Source organism: Lactuca serriola, chromosome 6, assembly GCF_051521515.1.
Source record: "Lactuca serriola cultivar US96UC23 chromosome 6, Lser_US96UC23_V15, whole genome shotgun sequence".
Lineage (NCBI taxonomy): Eukaryota > Viridiplantae > Streptophyta > Magnoliopsida > Asterales > Asteraceae > Lactuca > Lactuca serriola.
Window position 1 is genome coordinate 164,450,630 of NC_136413.1, and position 18,352 is coordinate 164,468,981.

At 34.1% G+C, this 18,352-nt stretch overlaps 3 protein-coding genes across 5 annotated transcripts; 1 reads left to right on the forward strand and 2 right to left on the reverse strand.

Annotated features, from left to right (window-relative positions):
* Window positions 1-885: 885 nt before the first annotated feature.
* LOC145060362 (uncharacterized) lies at window positions 886-1,887 on the reverse strand. Its single transcript, XM_079008045.1, has one exon. It carries the CDS (start codon window positions 1,885-1,887, stop codon window positions 886-888), a length of 1,002 nt encoding a protein of 333 aa, XP_078864171.1.
* A 4,011-nt stretch (window positions 1,888-5,898) lies between these two features.
* On the forward strand, window positions 5,899-9,170 carry LOC145057276 (Trimeric LpxA-like enzyme). 2 transcript variants are annotated; one of them, XM_079005058.1, is made up of 3 exons: window positions 5,899-6,077; window positions 6,482-8,685; window positions 8,901-9,170. In XM_079005058.1, exon 2 carries the CDS (start codon window positions 6,531-6,533, stop codon window positions 8,673-8,675), a length of 2,145 nt encoding a protein of 714 aa, XP_078861184.1. In that variant the 5' UTR covers window positions 5,899-6,077; window positions 6,482-6,530; the 3' UTR covers window positions 8,676-8,685; window positions 8,901-9,170. The 2 variants fall into 2 exon arrangements, with proteins under 2 accessions (XP_078861184.1, XP_078861185.1); XM_079005059.1 differs by having other exon boundaries at window positions 6,489-8,685.
* Window positions 9,171-12,901: 3,731 nt separating this feature from the next.
* LOC145057277 (thylakoid lumenal protein (Mog1/PsbP/DUF1795-like photosystem II reaction center PsbP family protein)) lies at window positions 12,902-14,332 on the reverse strand. 2 transcript variants are annotated; one of them, XM_079005060.1, is made up of 5 exons: window positions 13,951-14,332; window positions 13,709-13,812; window positions 13,509-13,620; window positions 13,196-13,423; window positions 12,902-13,116 (listed from the first exon to the last, which is right to left on the reverse strand). In XM_079005060.1, the coding sequence occupies exons 1-5, from the start codon at window positions 14,216-14,218 to the stop codon at window positions 13,052-13,054; spliced, it is 777 nt and encodes a 258-aa protein (XP_078861186.1). In that variant the 5' UTR covers window positions 14,219-14,332; the 3' UTR covers window positions 12,902-13,051. The 2 variants fall into 2 exon arrangements, with proteins under 2 accessions (XP_078861186.1, XP_078861187.1); XM_079005061.1 differs by having other exon boundaries at window positions 13,709-13,816; window positions 13,951-14,089.
* Window positions 14,333-18,352: the final 4,020 nt, after the last annotated feature.

An 18,352-nucleotide genomic window follows, 5' to 3' on the forward strand; every position in this document is an offset into this window, starting at 1 on the left:
CGGCGGGGCCGTTGTAGCGGACGAGGCCCGGAATAGCGGGCGTGACCCAGTATGTGCAGTATGTGTTTATGCAGGGTATGTGGTAGGTTGGGGGAACTCACTAAGCTTCGTGCTTACGGTTTTCAGTTTTGGTTTCATGTACTTCCGGTAGCGGAGGGAAGAGCTCGGGGTGATCGCATGACACACACCATTGATTAGTCAGTCTGAGATGTTTTACTCTGATAATGAAAATATATTTTGGAAATGATACTCTAAATTTATGTTATGACTTATGATATGTTTTTATGAATATGGCTTTGGTAATGACTTAAAGAAAAATTTTTGGTACAAATTTTTGGGACGTTACAGTTGGATTTCATATCCTAACGGTATATACTGAAACTTAAAAGTACATTACTATGATGCTTGGGAATGTAAGTTAAAATGAATGGAACATTTAAAATAAGTATTAAAGTTGACGAAAAATGGGAAATGTCAACAATGCCTTTGTATAAAGAGCCAAAGTATAATGCTATTTAATGCATAATGTTAAAATGGCTCACCGTCAGAAATGGCCACACGACATGGAGCAACTTGACCACTTCACATGTTGATCGGTTTAACAAATGAAATGTTTTTACCTCATTTTTTGTCATAGGCTCTTTTTAGAGCCTAGGAGAGGCAGTATTAAGGTTTCTTAACCAATTGGAGCCAAAAAAATCATGGGTTCATCCATTCTTGAAGACACAAATCTATCTTCAAATTAATTTGTGTATTAAAACCGTGAATCATATTTTCAAAAGTAAATGAGGCACAATACGATATACGTCTAGATCACTACTAAAAAAATAGCATTAGTGGAAGACAAAATCCGTTATCCTTATCCACTAGTGCATTGAACTGAACTCAAACTTGATATTGTTCTAACTGAACATCTTTTCCACTTAGAGGCTCGTAATCACCGAGATAACTTTCAAGATGATTGGACAGATCTCCTTTATCGATGTTTTCATGATGATACGATTTGCAAACCAGATAAAGTATCGTTTTGATGACGAGCCCGAAGAGAAAGAATGTTAAAAGCAGTAGGGAACACAAGACACCGAATCCAACCCTCTTCCATGCCTCCATGTTCAACGAGCTTCCGTGAACAACGAATATTTCAAATAAGTACTTTACAAGTATGAAGAACATATTCAACATAAAGAAGATAAGAATGGCAACTCCTTGGTTTCCCTTGATCAGATCGTTGCTCTTCTTCATAGCTTTAAACCCATACGAGCTCTCAAGAACAGAGACCACGCTCGCCAGTTGCCAAATCACAGTCATGTACACAAACCCAATCAAGTAAATGATCAAGACGACGAACAGGACGACAACCGCAACGTTAAAAGGAAAGATCGCCATAGAGATGAACATTACCAGTACTGCGATGAAGTTGTAAACGAAGAAAGCTGCAAACATGCATAAAAATGTGACCATGAGTCTTTTCCAGACTTTTGGGACGACGCTCATTACTTTCTTGAAAGTCAACTCTTGGCCGGTGTAGATGGAGGCGATGGTGTAGACGACGGCGGCGGTGGATAGGAGGGATAAGATGAGGAGGACGGTGAAGTAGGCGATTTGGAAGAGCAAGAAAGTTATCCATTCCGATGAGAGTGTGTCGGAGAGCTTATTGTATGTTCTGGTACCAGGACGTGTAAAGTCTTTTTCGAATTCTGTATGTTTGATGTCTTGAAAGAGTGAATTTGAGATCTCGAGGTGACCCAAGAAGATGAAGGTTAGAGGGAGGATTAAGGTTAGAGTTATTTGGGTGAAGATCTTTCGCCATGAGTGGATGATCTTGAAGCTTTCTTTGAAGATGCCGAAGAGGCCCAAGAATTGCATTTGCTCTTGTTCTCTATCCATTTCTGTAAAAGATGAAATAGAAATGGAAATACAGATGATCCATTTGGTCTATAAAAGCAGAGTGGAGAAGACGAGTTGAGTTGACTTTCCTTTAGAAAGTCGTTGCCATAGCACTTGTTGGTCCCCGGTGGAATAGTTAATATAATATATCCATAACTATTTTTTACTAATGTTTTAATTAAATATTTTGTCTTCTTAAACTCGTTATTTCTAATTAAAATATACCACTTTCCCTGGTTAGATTTATGTTATACTAATATACTATTATTATATATTAATCAAGTATAACATGTTATAAATCAAAGAAATTAAATAATGATGTTGACTGTCAAGTCGTCGCTTGGAGCGCTTCCAGAAATGCCTCCTACGCGTTGATAAGGTCATACACACCAACCACGTACCAGGAAGCTTCATGTTAGACGGCCAAGGTCTTCTTCGCCACCCTATGTTGACTAGTCAATTCCATCATTAACTAATTTTATTGACATGTTCAAAATCAAAACCGCATAATCTAACCATTAATTTAAACCAATTGTTTTATTTTCCTTCAATCAGAATATCAATTTTAATTCAAAGGATAATGTTCTAACTCAAAAATCGAAAATCATAAAAAATGTCAAATAAACTAGTATACTGAAAATGTTAAAATCTTCTAAAAAAAAAATCATAAAATGGCAGATGCCAGTTAAAGTAATATAAAATATAAGTATAATGTCAGGACCATGTTGACGGAGGATATGAAGACTATGTGATCTGGTTAGCTTGCCATTTGGCTTGGGGGGGTTGTTTAGCCATAGTGTAGTGTTCGCCTACTCATTGTCGTTTAATCAAGGGGAATTGGGGTATTGTTGTCTCACTGATGAGGTCATGAAAGGACAAAGCCATTTGGCATACCATCTCCGATACGATGCGATACTGGACACACGCATTTCCATCCGCCAAATCCATCAGAAACCTCATTCCCGTATTTCATTTTCAACAGAAAATAATCCGTTGGAAAACCGCATTGGTAATTTTGTGATGGATTTCCCATTGATTTTGTGACAACTTTCCAATAAAGTTTTCTGATTGTGACGGATTAGTATCTGATTCTAACGTAAATTGGACGGTTTTTGTGACTTTGTCTACGAATTAACAATAGATATTCTTATGACATATTAGTAATGGATTTTGTTTTGGGCCAGTTTTTCTAGGGAATATAAATCTAATTTAGTCATAGAATTCCGTCAATATCTGTCGCTAAAATAACAGTTTAAAAAAAAAAAAAGTAAAAAACCATTAAAATCCATATTTTTTCTATATAAAATAAAAATAATGTAATACAATAATACCCTGATCAAAATTTACAAATTTAACCGCAAATATAATAAAACACATATATAAAATTTGTCCAATATGTGTTCAACGAATGTTCTTAAAATCGTGATCTTAGTTGTATGATTGTGATCAATACTATAATTGTTTTTGGGTATGACCGAAATACTATAGTCGTATAATCGATTCTTGTGCTAACTAAGTGAATCAAATATAAACCCTACAAAACTCATTTTAAATTGTCTATTCGTAAATGATGTATTATAGATGTATTTTCACGTTTTAAACTATTTATTGTTAAATGAATGGTTAACCGCCGAATATTTATTTTTTATGTTTTAAACTACTTTTAGGATGATCTTATTATTCTTATTAGATCTTATAATCAAGATTTTGCAAAGCAGAAAACTATATCATATAGGATCCCGATATTTGCAATATTGTATTCGACAAACATAATAAAAATGAATATTAAAAGGGTGTCTAATACAACAAAAATAAAACTAGGATAAGTATAACGTCCCACTTTTCAATCAATTTAAAAAAAAAAATCAAAAAGTTTCCAAAACTTCTTCATAAAAAGATCAAAGTAATAAATTGTTTAAAAACAAGAGCATCAAATCAAGTATCAATGTATCAAAATCCTATAATGGGAAAAATGAGTACGTAAATCATCATAGTCAACAGAAGTCTAGAAACATGATCATTTGCAATGCATGTACAGTACAATCAAGCTGGATCACTCTTACGGTCAGAAGAACTATCTAAAAACATTTAACGTGCATCTATAAACCAAAGTTTAGCGAGTTCCCCAAAATGTCACATATTACATTACATAAATAATGTATACATACAAGGCTCATAGTCAACACCTAAATGGGCCTATAGGCATAAATCATCATCTCAAAGACTTGTAGAACTTTTAACCATCATTAGTTTATAGTCAACACACCTGTGGGCCTATAAGCCCAATGTCATCATCCTAAAGACATGTTGAACTTCGAGTTATCTATCATAATAGGCATAAGGTCTTACAACCAACTTCCCTTAGGATCCAACACATAACAAGTATATAGACTAACCAACCAAATATACAATTGTTAAATTAAGGTGTCTAAATTCATAACTAAATTGGTATATACTTGTAATTGGAAGCAAAGTCCTTTTTTGGGTTGCCTTCATAATAAGAAATAGTTAGAAATGGTATTAGGAGAGAAATATAATTTATTATATTATTATATGATTAATAAACTAATTAGAAATTATGAAAAATGAATTGTTAATATATTATATGATTAATATATTCTTTAGAAATAGATAATTGGTTTGTTAATTTATTACGTGATTAATAAATTATATGGGGTCAATTATTAAAATAATTGTTTTTTTAATTTATATGATTAATAAATTAATATAAAATTAATTAGAATTGATTAATTATTAATCAGAATTGATCTCGAATTAATTTGAGACTCGTCCGCTCCACTAATCAAAATAAAAGAAAAGAAACAAAAAGAGGAAAATGAGAGGAGCATTTTTCTTATTTTTCTTTTTTGTTAGTAGTCACAAAAACTCACACACAAAAGAAAAGAAGTAAAGCAAAATTTGAAGTGGAATATCTAATTTATGAATGATCTTAAATTTGGGCTAGGCTAAGAATATTTTTGGGCTAAGGTTTATCGATCAAATTTATTATATATTTGACTTTTTTTTGGAAGCTAAGTCTTAAATCTTTCTAAAAGTAACAACTACATATAGTTTGTTGAAAAAGTATAAGCATTAAGGTCTTGTTCTCGAGTTTTTTTCATTAAAGGAAAGGATGAACGGGAATGAAATGAAAGTAAATGGAAGAATGGTGTTCTTGAGTGACACAGGGAAATGGAATGGAACAGAAGGATATGAGCTTTTATTTATTTATTTATTTATTTATTTTGTCTTCCCCTCCTAACTCTCCCAAAAGTAGGAGAGTGAAAATAATATAGGAAAATGACTTAGGATGGTAACTACCTCTTATCCGTATTTATATATTGACAATTTTTTTTTTGTACATAATAAAGCAACTAACTTGTTTTAACTGTTTAAAATACACCAATATTACCGGCTAATACCTGTTCTAACTGGTAACTGAAAGAGAAAATGACTTAGAAGGGTACCTACGTTTTGTTTTGTTTTCATTCCCTTCCCTTCCATCTCTTAAAAAAAACCCAATAACATATTTCCTGTGTGATATTTTCATTATCTTTTGTTACACAAAAACTCAAAGATAGAATGCATATCATCCTTGCCAAATAAGTCAATATATATATTTAAAAAAAATTATATTAACAAGGATAAGTTCCTGTATTAATATGGTTAGATACGCATTTCAAAAGTGATATGCATTAACAAACTGACTTACATAGTTAATTTTATCATATGTGTAATTTTTTTAAACAAATATATGGATTTTTTTCATTTAAAAAAGTTGGCCACTAACCAAGGAATATTTTTATTTTTATTTTTATTTTGTGTGTTAAAACATAGTAATAAAAACCTCTATCGATAATGGACGAATACGTCTGATGAGCATGTTCTAGTGGGTACTAATAAACAAACCACAGGTGTTTGGATTTTTTTGCAACTGTAGGGTATTCTATGTACAATCTGAAAGTTGAGGGTTTAAATCTGGAAGAATGACTTAATGTTGTGAACATGATCCCTCTCTTCTCGCTGCCTACTCACGCTTCAGTTTACAGTCTCTCTCCGTTCTCTCCGCCGTACCTCTCACGACTGACATCAAAAACCATCGGAATCCGCCGTTGAGCCTGCCAAGGTCGCCTTCTCCTATTACTCCATTGATTCCACCAAGCTTCTTCACTCCTCCCTCTCCTTAAAGCGTATGTCCTCCGCATTCCACTTTTTAATTAGATAGCCTCGTCATAAATTGTGCATTTTTTATTGTTATCTAATGTTGTTTACATTATATGTACCATCTCTAATGTATTAATTTGAATGCTGAGATGCACTTCGGTTTTGAAAATTAGGGTTATGGATACTTTTGGGGGTTTATGGAATTCGCATCGAAGGTTTTTATAAATTCGTCTACTTTATGGATTTTAATCTGTTTTAGTTTAACACTATTTGGTTGGTTGAGTGATTATATGGTACCTTACATAGAACATGGCTTGCAATATGTTTTCTTTCATATATGATTGCAACTACTGCGCCAAATTTAGGGTTTTTAGTCACCCCAACATGTGGATTTTCTGTTCATTAAAACCTTACAATGTTGCTTTCTTAGATTGCAGGAGAGGAAAAGAAATCTGATTGAAAATTGAAGCTGCCAAACAATGGTAGCTAAGAAAGGTGTAAAAGCAGGAGCAGCAGAAGATGGTGTAGATGATTTGCCACGAGTTCCATTGCAAGCCATTCTTTTAGCTGACAGCTTCACCACAAAGTTCAGACCTATTACCCTTGAATGTCCAAAAGTTCTTTTACCATTAGTCAACACCCCCATGATTGATTACACATTAGCATGGCTTGAATCTGCTGATGTTGAAGAGGTTTTTGTGTTCTGTTGTTCACATTCCAAGCAAATAATCAACTATTTAGACAAGTCCAAATGGGTTAATCAACCAAACTTTTCAGTCACAACAATCGAATCCCACAATTGCATTAGTGCTGGTGATGCTTTACGTTTAATATACGAACGTAATGTGATTCAAGGTGATTTCATTCTTGTTAGTGGAGACACAGTCAGCAACATGATGCTCACACAAGCCCTTCAAGAACACAAAGAGAGAAGACAAAAAGACAACAATGCTGTCATGACAATGGTCATCAAGCAATCAAAACCTTCTCAAGTTACACGCCAAACACGTCTTGGAACAGACGAATTAATCATGGCCATTGATCCTGCTACAAAGCAACTCCTGTTCTATGAAGACAAAGCAGATGATCGCAAAGGATCCTTAACTCTTGATAAGTCATTTCTTGCTCAAAACCCTTCTTTATCTTTACACAATGATAAACAAGATTGTTACATAGACATATGCTCACCAGAAGTCCTTAGTCTTTTCACAGACAATTTTGATTACCAACACCTTCGTCGCCACTTTGTGAAAGGTTTACTTGTTGATGACATCATGGGTTACAAAATCTTCACTCATGAAATCCATTCAAGTTATGCTGCTCGAATTGATAACTTTAGAAGCTATGACTCCATAAGTAAAGACATAATTCAAAGGTGGACATACCCTTTAGTGCCAGATGTCCAGTTTTCAATCAACAATGCCACCAAACTTGAAAGACACGGGATTTATCGCGCATCCAACATAACACAGTCTCGTTCTTCACAAGTGGGGCCCTTTACATATATCGGGAAAGACACCTTTATTGGAAACAACACAAGAATATCAAATTCGGTTGTTGGGGATGGGTGTAAAATCGGTTCTAATGTTGCCATTGATGGATGCTATATATGGAATAATGTAACAATACAAGATGGATGCAAACTAAGGCATGCGATATTATGCGATGGAGTTGTGATGAAGTCAGGGGCAGTTTTGGAACCTGGTGTTGTTTTGTCTTATAAAGTTGTTGTGGGACAAGAATTTGTTGTCCCGGGTTACTCAAAAGTTTCTTTACTTCCACAACCAGTGAAACAAGATAGTGATGAGGAGCTTGAATATGCTGATAGTAATAGTGGGATCATAGAAACAACAAACACCCTTGAAAATGGTGATTCAACAAATGATTGTGTTGTATCTGAGATTGGTAAAAATGGGCGTGGGTTCATTTGGTCAATGAGTGAAGTTGACCATGAAGAAGAATGGAGACATTCGGTTGCACCAATACCTGAATCGAAACTTATCGAGCTCACACAAGCGGTTTATGATGATCTTGAAGCTTTAATCCAAGATGACTCTTTTCTTCCACTTTCTGATGTAAGAGAATCCGATACTGAATCTGATGATGATAATAGAGACGAGTCACAGTACTTTGAGAAAGAGGTTGAAGCGACATTCTTGAGGGGGGTTAATGAAAATGTGAAAGATGACCATATTATCCTTGAAGTGAACTCCCTTCGGTTGTCATACAATATGGCTCTTGAGAATTGTGCTAGTGCTTTGTTTTATTCCATGATGAAATTGGCGCTTGATATTTCACGTAATTCTGGTAAAGATTTGGTGAAGAGCACGAATGATGTGATTTCTCAATGGGGGAAGTTGTTGAAACCTTATTTAAATGGTATTGATGATGAAATTGAAGTGATATTGAAATTTGAAGAAATGTGTTTGGAGTCTGGGAAGGAGTTTGCAATACTGTTTGTGCAGATTTTGCATGTTTTGTATGATAAAGATATAATTCAAGAGGAGGCGATTCTTAATTGGGCAAGTGAGAAAGAAGATGCAGATGAATCGGATAAAATATTCGTTAAGCAATCGGAGAAGTTTATTCAGTGGCTGAATGAGGCGTCTGAAGAAGAGGATTGAAAAAGTCAAGGTCATAAATTCGCATATTTTACATATTTGCCCCTTAGGTTTGTTTTTTATGCAGGATATGACATGACAAGACAAGACAAGTATATGACCTCGACTGATTTCATGTTTGTGCAAAAGACATGAATACCCTCCTCTCTCTCATCCTGTGTGTAACAAATGTAGCTTTATATATATAAAGTTTTTTCTTTTTTCTTTGTGCAAATTTGTTTTGAACAGGTTGAATGAAGGAGGTGTAGAAGTGAAGATAAACATGGTTGGTTGTTGAGTCTACCAATGAGTTGGTTTTTTGAGCTGTTGAAATCTATGTTTGTGCTTACATTTTGGATGATTTAAGATTTAAACATAGATTTAGATTTTGGTAGAAATTTAGGTAAGATTGATGATATCATATGGTTATTTAATTCCTATCATGGGAGAGTGAGTTTGTCCTTGCTATTTTGTATCAACTGGGATATTTATTTTTGCAAGTATTTATTTTTGCAAGTATGTTGAGTTGTGCGTATAAATAAATAAAAAATTTAATCCTTAATCCAAATTAGTGAACTTCATGGGTATGATCTCGTAGCTACTATTGATTGATAGCAGTAATGGATCCAAATATTTGTTTCGATAATGAAAGATTAGCACGTGCAAGAAATATGAACTTAAAAAGTGCTTAATATTGTATTCCCAACATATTTTGTGTTATAGGTTTTCATATTTTATTATCTCAAATTTAAATCCTTAATTCGCATTCCAGTCTTGTTTGTTGGGTATTCATTCTAATAGTATCTAATATAATGTAATCTTATTATTTTTTTTCTTGTTTTTTTTTTGTATGAAAATGGTATCAAAACAATCCCGTCAATCGAGTAATGGGGGTTAGTGTCCTCTTCAACTTAGTTAGAAATGTGTTTCATTGAAAAGTCGTGTAGTACAACAAAAGAAGCAGCATACCCAAGAAAATCCTATATTACTTAGCAGGCTGGTCCAAAGATATAGTAGGCCTAGGGCGAAAAGAAAAAATAGGCCTCTAAAATCGAAAATAGATAAGCCGTTATAAAATTTGCTATTAATATTAAAAAGCAAAAATATGGCCACAACATTACAAAAACCACTAATTTAAACAAAAATATTTTTCCTAGCATTTTTAGATAAGTTGATTTTTTTTCTCTCGCTATATATACCATATATTCAAAGAATTTTAGGCCCCCTAAAGACATGAGCCCTAGACGACCGTCCAGGTTGTCCACCGTCTGGACCGGGAATACTTAGTTAGAAATGTGTTTCAATCCAGTAATGGGACAACCTGGCGAACTGAAACATGGTGTCCTCTTCAACTATGTGGTATTTGACAACATATTGGTTCGTGAATGGATGACTCGTCAATGGATGACGGAGCTCTTGATCCAAGAAATGTTGTCATTTACAACATGAGATACCTAATCCAATAAACACTTCATTTGATGTATCATCAATAAGTTATTCAAATCTCTTTCGAAAAAAAAAAATAGTTATTCAAACCCTTATACGAGATGCTATTAAAATATTGACTTAGCAAAAACCAATATGCAAGAAGGATTTTCAAAATTAGACCCTAGACTGTCAATAATATGTGATGTTTGGTCCACTCCATACAACGTATTTGATTAATAATTTGAACTTTGAACTTTAGAAAACAAAGTTTTTAGTATATAATTTGACAATACTTCCGAAAATAATGCCACAAGAAGACGATTATCTTAATTTATAATTTTAAGAGGTCATTTTTTTCAAACACGGTGTGGTGGAATTTGTTTTTTTTTTCTTTAAAAAATTTAGGACAAAAAAGAATGATGTGGATGAAAAGAATGATGAGTCCTCAAATTCAGGTGGAGCTTCCTACTACACACACCAATACAACATTCTTCTTCTTCTAATGGTGAAGATGAATGTGGTTCCTAATCCAATACATCATCACCAATTCATGCATTGCAAGAAATCGAGAAAGGAAACAAATTGTACCTCCTATGAGATATGTTGATGAAATTATAGTGGAGCAAATATATTGAGTAGGTTGATGAGCCCTCAACTTATAGTGGAGCAAATAATTCAGAGGATGCAGATAAGTGGATTGTTCCTGTGCATAATGAGTACTTGGGATCTTGTTCATGTACCCGAGGTTAAGAAGGTTGTTTGATGCAAATGGGTTTATAAAAAGGAAGGATGGAATATTCAAGGCACGGCTTATAGCAAATGGGCGTAGTCAAGTTTTGGTATTGGCTTTACTGATGTATTCTCTACCATTATCAATCATTCTTCTAGTGGTTAATGTGTGGTGTTTGGTTTATTCCACACAAAATTTACCTCATATATATATATATATATATATATATATATATATATATATATATATATATATATATATATATATATATATACACACACACACTAGGTATGAGACTCATGTATTACATGAGTTTATTTAAAAAAATTGAATATGAAATTTTAACAATTTGAAAAGTTTGAATTTATAAGAAAAATGAGAAAAATTTTAAATTATTAAAATTAATGAGAATTTAATGTATTGAATATATTATATATAAACCATTTCTAAGAAATACCTTACATATTAAATTTGGAATTTTAATCTAATAAAATGAAAAATACAATAAAATGACAAATGGAAAATAGAAATTTCAAAATTTTTGGAAAATGTCATATGTCAAAATAAAAGAGAAGATGACATGTAACAAAAAATTCTTTATTTACTAGGGAGGATATATATATATATATATATATATATATATATATATATATATATATATATATATATATATATATATATATATATATATATATATATATATATATATATATATGACGGCCCATTGGATAAATTCATTATTCCATTGTTATATAATATATTATTATATAATATATTACATAATTTGATTAATACTTTTAACTAGAAAAATAAAGTTTTTGGCATATAATTGACAATGTTTCTAATATACTTTGGACAAATTGCAATAAAGTTATTAAATTAGTGGAATTTTTTTATTTTGACATCATATTTTTTTAGTCTCGGTCAAATCACTATATTTACAATTTTGTTACAATATCAACCAACTGATCGATTCTCATGTTCTTCCAATAACCACTCTTCTTAAATTGCAATAAAGTCATTAAGTTTATCAAAATTTCGATTTTGTCATTGTGTTTTGTTTTTTCAATTATGTCATTACCTTTACAATTTTGTTGCAATGTCAATCAATTGACCGGTTACCATCGATCTAGCAGGTTGCCAAATAAATGACATGTCAATATTGTGATGTGGAAGTCGCGTCGGATCTTATATGGCATAATTGAGTTTCAAATATAGGGTGTGCATTGAACCCAGTTTCAAATATCTTCTCTTCTTCTACTTTTCTCGTCAAAGTATTTCTTCACAAATGATGTCTGAAGGTCGATCCAATGGTTCAAACTCACTTAAAAGTCAACGAAAGGGGTGTATTCACCCTTCCAGGAGATGTTATTGTAGTTTAAATGCTTGATTTGTACAATAAGTAAATGAAAACCCCTACAAGATCGATCCGGGAGATGCTTAGTAAGTTTGAATCACTGGATCAACCTTATCAGGGTCTTAATTTAATTGTTTTACAAATCAAGATTCTAAACCACAATATCATCTACTGAAAGTGTGACTGTCTTTTTTGCTGACTTGTAAGTGAATTTGAACAACTGGACCGACCTTTCAGACGTCATTTGTGAAGAAGTGCTCTGACAAAAAGAAGAAGATAAAAAGATATGTGATAGGTTTAATGTAAATCCTATATTAAAACTTAATTTTGCCACATAAGATCTGACGTGACTTTCACATCACAATATTGTCATATTATTTATTTGGTAACATGTTAGATCGATGGTAACGAGTCAATTGGTTGACATTGCAACAAAATTATAAATATAATGACATAATTGAAAAAAAAAAAAAAAACAAGGTGTCAAAATAAAAAAAAAAAAATTTGATAGACTTAATGATTTTATTGCAATTTACAAAGATTTGTTATCGGGAGAACAAAAATAACCGTTATTTTGATTCATATTGTAACAAAATTGTAAATAAAATGACCTAGTTAACTTTATTGCAATTTACCCTTAATACTTTTAAGAAAAGTACGGTACTTTCAAGATCACAAAAATTCTCATCCATGATTTTGCTATTTCGCTATGTTTCAATCATTTTGCTGACTATCTTTCAGCTAACCCCAAAGTGTTCGTATTATATTTTTCAAGCATGTCGATCATGGGTCGCTTCAAAATTCAAAACTGAAATATAATGTTTTCAATGGCACGTTTATACAAGAAGATCATGTATACTACTATCATCTGTATGTTGCCTCCCTCTATACAACCCTAAAAGAATCCGCTATCTTTTTCAGGTCCTTGTTGTGCCTCTTCCATTGTAGACCTGCAAAGATAATTAACACGTTAATGAATGTAAGCAATCTTTCAAGATTCAAAACTGATAAGGATTTCATTTTCATTACCATTTGCAAGAACATTGAACAAATAGAGACGATTTCCAGCAGCAGTGGCTGTGATCAAACAGTGTGGTGGTTCTAACTCGAACTGATAATACTTTCTTCCTGAATATTCTTTAACTTGACTGCTCACCACTTTACCTTCTACGTTCTCTCCAATTACTTCTGGTCCAAATGCACTGATCACTTTCTCTGGAGTTCCGATCTTCTCTATCCTGGCATCGTCCTCTAGATCTATGTATAAAATGACGTAATAGAATGTTTAGTTATGGAGAAAAAACGATGAAAGTTTATTTTTTTTTTTGAAGGGTGAACTCACAATCTGCGAATCTGAGAACTGGTGCAACGACGACGAACAGGCGTCCGTCACTTGGGCTACTGAATCTCAGATCAATCTCCGTTCCTCCAAGATCAGCTATCGATACTGGTGTCTGGAAAAGATGGTAGACAAATCACCAAACCGTTGCTGATTTCTTAACGTTATCGAAGGATTCAGAAGGGATTATAATCAATTGTTACCTCTTCCCAACCATCAGGCACTGAAAAGGCGTACGGAATGATCGGACTCCAGCCAACTCCATGGCCGCCGGACTTCTCATCTGGTCGGCGGTAAGTCCTCCAACCTGTCTGATCATGTTTTAACATCGTCAAGATGAATAACGAAATTGATTAAGAATATATGATTGATGATTTTGGTATTAATTGTAAGAGTTTTCATATTCCCTAATTAATTTTGTATCTAGGATTAAAAGGGGACAAACCTTGTTCATTAGGTTCAGACAGGCCTGGAATTCTACCGGCTAAAAGTCCTTGCTTGACGACGGCCAATCCCTCTTTAGGGAATCCTAATATTGCTGAAGACACCAATGAAGCTCCAGATACGATTGCTGTTCTTCTTCTCAAAACCTCACACCCATTTTCTTCTGAACTGATTCTTTCTGGGGAGGAGGAACTAGAAGCAATAACAGGAAGGTTTTGGTTCCTGGTTTTTAATGGAAACCCGAAACTTGTAAATCCAATTGTGCCCATCTTTCGAAGGGCTTCTGGTAGAATGATATCGTAAAAAGATCAGAGGGTGTTTCCTTTTTAGTCTGTAGAAGCTAGATCTTCTTCTTCTTCAACAACTTATGCACAATGTTTAATAGTTTGTATTTTGGTAGTTTAAAGTATGTTCTATTTTCATGGTGGGAATTCACTTATCTGAAAATGGTCACCATCTGGCTTCGAATTGGCCACGTCTTCAAGTACAAGACTATTATTCATTATTCAAGTGTTTATATATATATATATATATATATATATATATATATATATATATATATATATATATATATATATATATATATATATATAATCGCATATTTTGCAAAAGACATTAGCAAAATGTAACTTTTCTGAAATCTCGTAATGCATTGATTAATTTTCCTCATTTGGGTGCAATTTGTATAACTATTACATGAGAAAAATACCATATTATGTTAATTAAAGCTAATCACAAAAATTACAAAAACTGGAAACCACCTCTTCAACTTTAATTACAAAATAACTGTTGGAATAGTGTCTAAGGCTGCAACTATATTAGGCAAGTATTTGACCCGGTTGTGCATGGTCCTTTTGGATTGCCTTCACCATAGCAACTTGATAGGATGATTTATTAAGAGAGAGTAAATATTATTAGTATATTATGAGAATAATATAAAGAATAATATATTGTTATTTGATTAATATAAGTCATAGAATTAATTGGAATTAATTTGGTGACTTAAAGAGATTAATTAAATAAGAGGGTATAAACTGTCAATTGTTTGATAGTTAAACTTTAGACTGTAAATCCATATAGATATGCATTGGACGGATTCTAGAAGCTAAGATTGCTTCAAATCGTCCAAGGGGTTATCTAAGGAATGAATTTGGATAGCCTTAAGAGAAGATTATCCAATTAGGGTTTATGTTGTAACCCTTAAGGAGTCTACAAGTATAAATAGACCCTATGGCATAAGAAAATCGATACTTCATCTAAAGTAAGAGAACCTTGGCCGATTTCCTCCCCTCTCCTTTCTCCCAAATCATCCTCCTTGCTATTTGGTGTTTGTAAGCCATTAGAGGAGTGACAATTGTGACTCTAGAAGCTCCAAGACAACAAGATCAACAAGGAATTCAAAGGTATGATTCTAGATCTGTTTTAACATTGTTCTTATTCCTAAATAGTCATTAGAAGTCTTGGATTCAAAGCATGTTTAATTAGAAAGCCTAGATCCAAGCATTAGGGTTTTGCATGCGCACATAGGAAAGTTCTTATGGCTAAAACTCATCAGTGGTATCAGAGCCTAGCTTGGTTTTCATTAAATTGTTGCTTAATTGTCTGAAACTAAACTGCAAAATTCGATTTTTGTGTTTCTGAGTCATGGACTCGGCGAGTCCCTTGGTGCACTCGGCGAGTCCAAGCGTCAGGAATGGCCAGATTCGGGATTTCTTCATGTTTATCTTATGGAAACTTACCTTAATCATATTAGATCAACCCTAATCCGATTTTTTGATATATATGACTATTATCTTGATCTAATTAAAGATATTTATCAACTAATAAAATATTTAATTTCCTTATATGATAATTAATTAATTATTTTGATTATTTTGGTAATTATCTTACAAGAAATCTTGAATAAATCAAATATAGATAATTAGGAAATTAATTGTTAATTGAAATTATTTGTTATTTGATCCTCCATGTTTTAAATGTTTAAAACTTGTCCTCAAGTTTTGAAATTTATATTTTGTAATTAAAAGTTTTAATTTAGACAATTTAAATTTCAAACCCTAGATTTTAAAAGGTTTAAAATACAACCCTATATTAATATAATATTACAAGATTAATATATATATATATATATATATATATATATATGTATATATATATATATATATATATATATATATATATATATATATATATATATATGTATGTATAACTAAAATGCTAGTCTTACCGTTAGTAGGCCTCATTCACGAAGCCGATCTATAAGGTGGGTATAAGGTTGCAGCCTATAAAATGGAGCTTAATGGGTGTACACTCACACCCACCGCTTGCTTGATTGGTGGAGGGTCGTTAGCCGAACGGGTAGGATAGGGCAACCTCATCCTCTCATTAAAAGTATAATAGGAAATACAAAGTAACTACACATATTTTTTAAAATTTCCCAATCTTAGTTACTTTAGGAAAAGTGAATTGATGCAATCCCATGAAATTACACTTTGCACCCTTGCTAAGAAGTTAGTGGAGCGTGTGTGGTTTACCGGCACACTAATTGGTTCTAAGCAAAGGTGGCAAAGGGTGATTCATTGTTTATCATAGTTCGATGGAGCGTGTGTGGTTTACCGGCACATCGAATAGGTGATCGTTACAATGAAGGCACCATGTGAATTTGCATGGTAATTCACACCCGCTTTGTGATCCTCGGTATCCCAGTCACAAACAAGAGGGGCATATCGAGATTTAAACATGCCATTGAATAGTTTCAATGAATCTCATCCGATCCTAGGAATTCTCAATACATTTAGGACTAATAGTTAGGTTTTATGGTGGAGAATTAGTGAATCGTCATTTACTTACCTTCAATTTATTTGCATGTTAGATTACGGCATCCCTTTTCTAATATGTAAATGTTGTTGTTGGATCCTAGCCCTAATTTTTCTTATTGGGTGATAATTAGGGATTCATATTCTAATCTATCTTTGTCCTTTCTGTTTGTAGATGTCGAACGCCAACAACACTGCTGCTAGTTCTTTCACGTTGATGAGCCTTTGCCAAAAGGTCACCTTCGATGGAACGAACTTTAGCGAATGGATAAGATACATTCGCACCATTGCTCTCTATGAGGATAAGGAGTATGTCCTCGATGAGAAGCTCGAGAAAATCAACCCTGAAATTGCTACTCCGGCTGAAATTACCGCTTTTGAAACTCATGAGCGAGATGCAACGAAGGTACATTGCATCATGATAGCCACCATGAACTCCGAATTCCAAAAGTCCTACAAGGACATGTACCCGTACGAGATGCATCAAGACTTATTGGATAGATACCACCAAAACGCGAGACAAGAGCGGTATGAGATTTTCACTAACATTATTTCCGCTAAGATGGGTCATGGAGAATCTCTTATCATGCACCTGCAAAAGATGCAAAGGTATGTCGACCGCCTTCGCAAGTTAAATGTTGACTTTGGGGAAGACTTGGCGATCGACATGGTGCTTCACTCTTTGCCTCCGATGTACAATCAATTTAGGATGACCTACTACGCAGCTGCAGGAGCTGTTAGACAAGGGTTTCATTCGGCCGAGCAGTTCGCCTTGGGGAGCGCCAATCCTGTTTGTGAGGAAGAAGGATGGGTCGCATCGTATGTGTATAGATTATCGGGAGTTGAATAAGGTAACGGTGAAGAACCGTTACCCACTTCCGAGGATAGATGATTTGTTTGATCAGCTTCAGGGAGCGTCTTGGTTCTCCAAGATCGATCTACGCTCCGGTTATCATCAGATGCGGGTTAGAGATGAGGATGTACAGAAGACTGCTTTCAGGACCAGGTATGGTCATTATGAGTTTGTGGTGATGCCATTTGGGCTCACCAATGCTCTAGCCGCGTTCATGGATCTCATGAATCGCGTGTGCAGGCCGATGCTAGATCGGTCAGTGATAGTATTCATAGATGATATCTTGGTGTATTCCAAGACGCAGGAGCAGCATGAGGAGCACCTGCGAGAGGTGCTGGAGGTTTTAAGGAGGGAGAGACTTTTCGCAAAGTTCTCCAAATGCAAGTTCTGGTTGCGCGAGGTGCAGTTCCTTGGCCACCTCGTCAACCAAAAGGGTATTTTGGTAGATCCGGCCAAGATAGAGGCCGTGATGCAGTGGGAGGTCCCGAAGTCTCCATCTGAGATTCGGAGCTTCCTAGGGTTGGCAGGGTATTATCGGAGATTTATTCAGGATTTCTCCAAGATAGCAGTGCCGCTCACCCGATTGACCAAGAAGTCGGTGGTATTTCGTTGGGGGCCTGAGCAGCAGGCAGCGTTCGAGACCCTCAGACAGAGATTGTGCGAGGCTCCGATCCTTACCTTGCCAGAGGGAGTAGAGGACTTCGTAGTCTACTGTGATGCCTCGATCACAGGTA

Excerpts from the sequence above, each read along its gene's own strand:
- LOC145057276 (XM_079005058.1), top strand. The coding sequence starts at position 6,531 with ATGGTAGCTAAGAAAGGTGTAAAAGCAGGAGCAGCAGAAGATGGTGTA.
- LOC145057277 (XM_079005060.1), bottom strand. The coding sequence starts at position 14,218 with ATGGGCACAATTGGATTTACAAGTTTCGGGTTTCCATTAAAAACCAGG. Across the intron at positions 13,813-13,950 it reads GTCTGAACCTAATGAACAAG|GTTGGAGGACTTACCGCCGA; the intron begins GTTTGTCCCCTT and ends ATGATCAGACAG. Across the intron at positions 13,424-13,508 it reads AGTTCTCAGATTCGCAGATT|ATCTAGAGGACGATGCCAGG; the intron begins GTGAGTTCACCC and ends TTTTATACATAG.
- LOC145060362 (XM_079008045.1), bottom strand. The coding sequence starts at position 1,887 with ATGGATAGAGAACAAGAGCAAATGCAATTCTTGGGCCTCTTCGGCATC.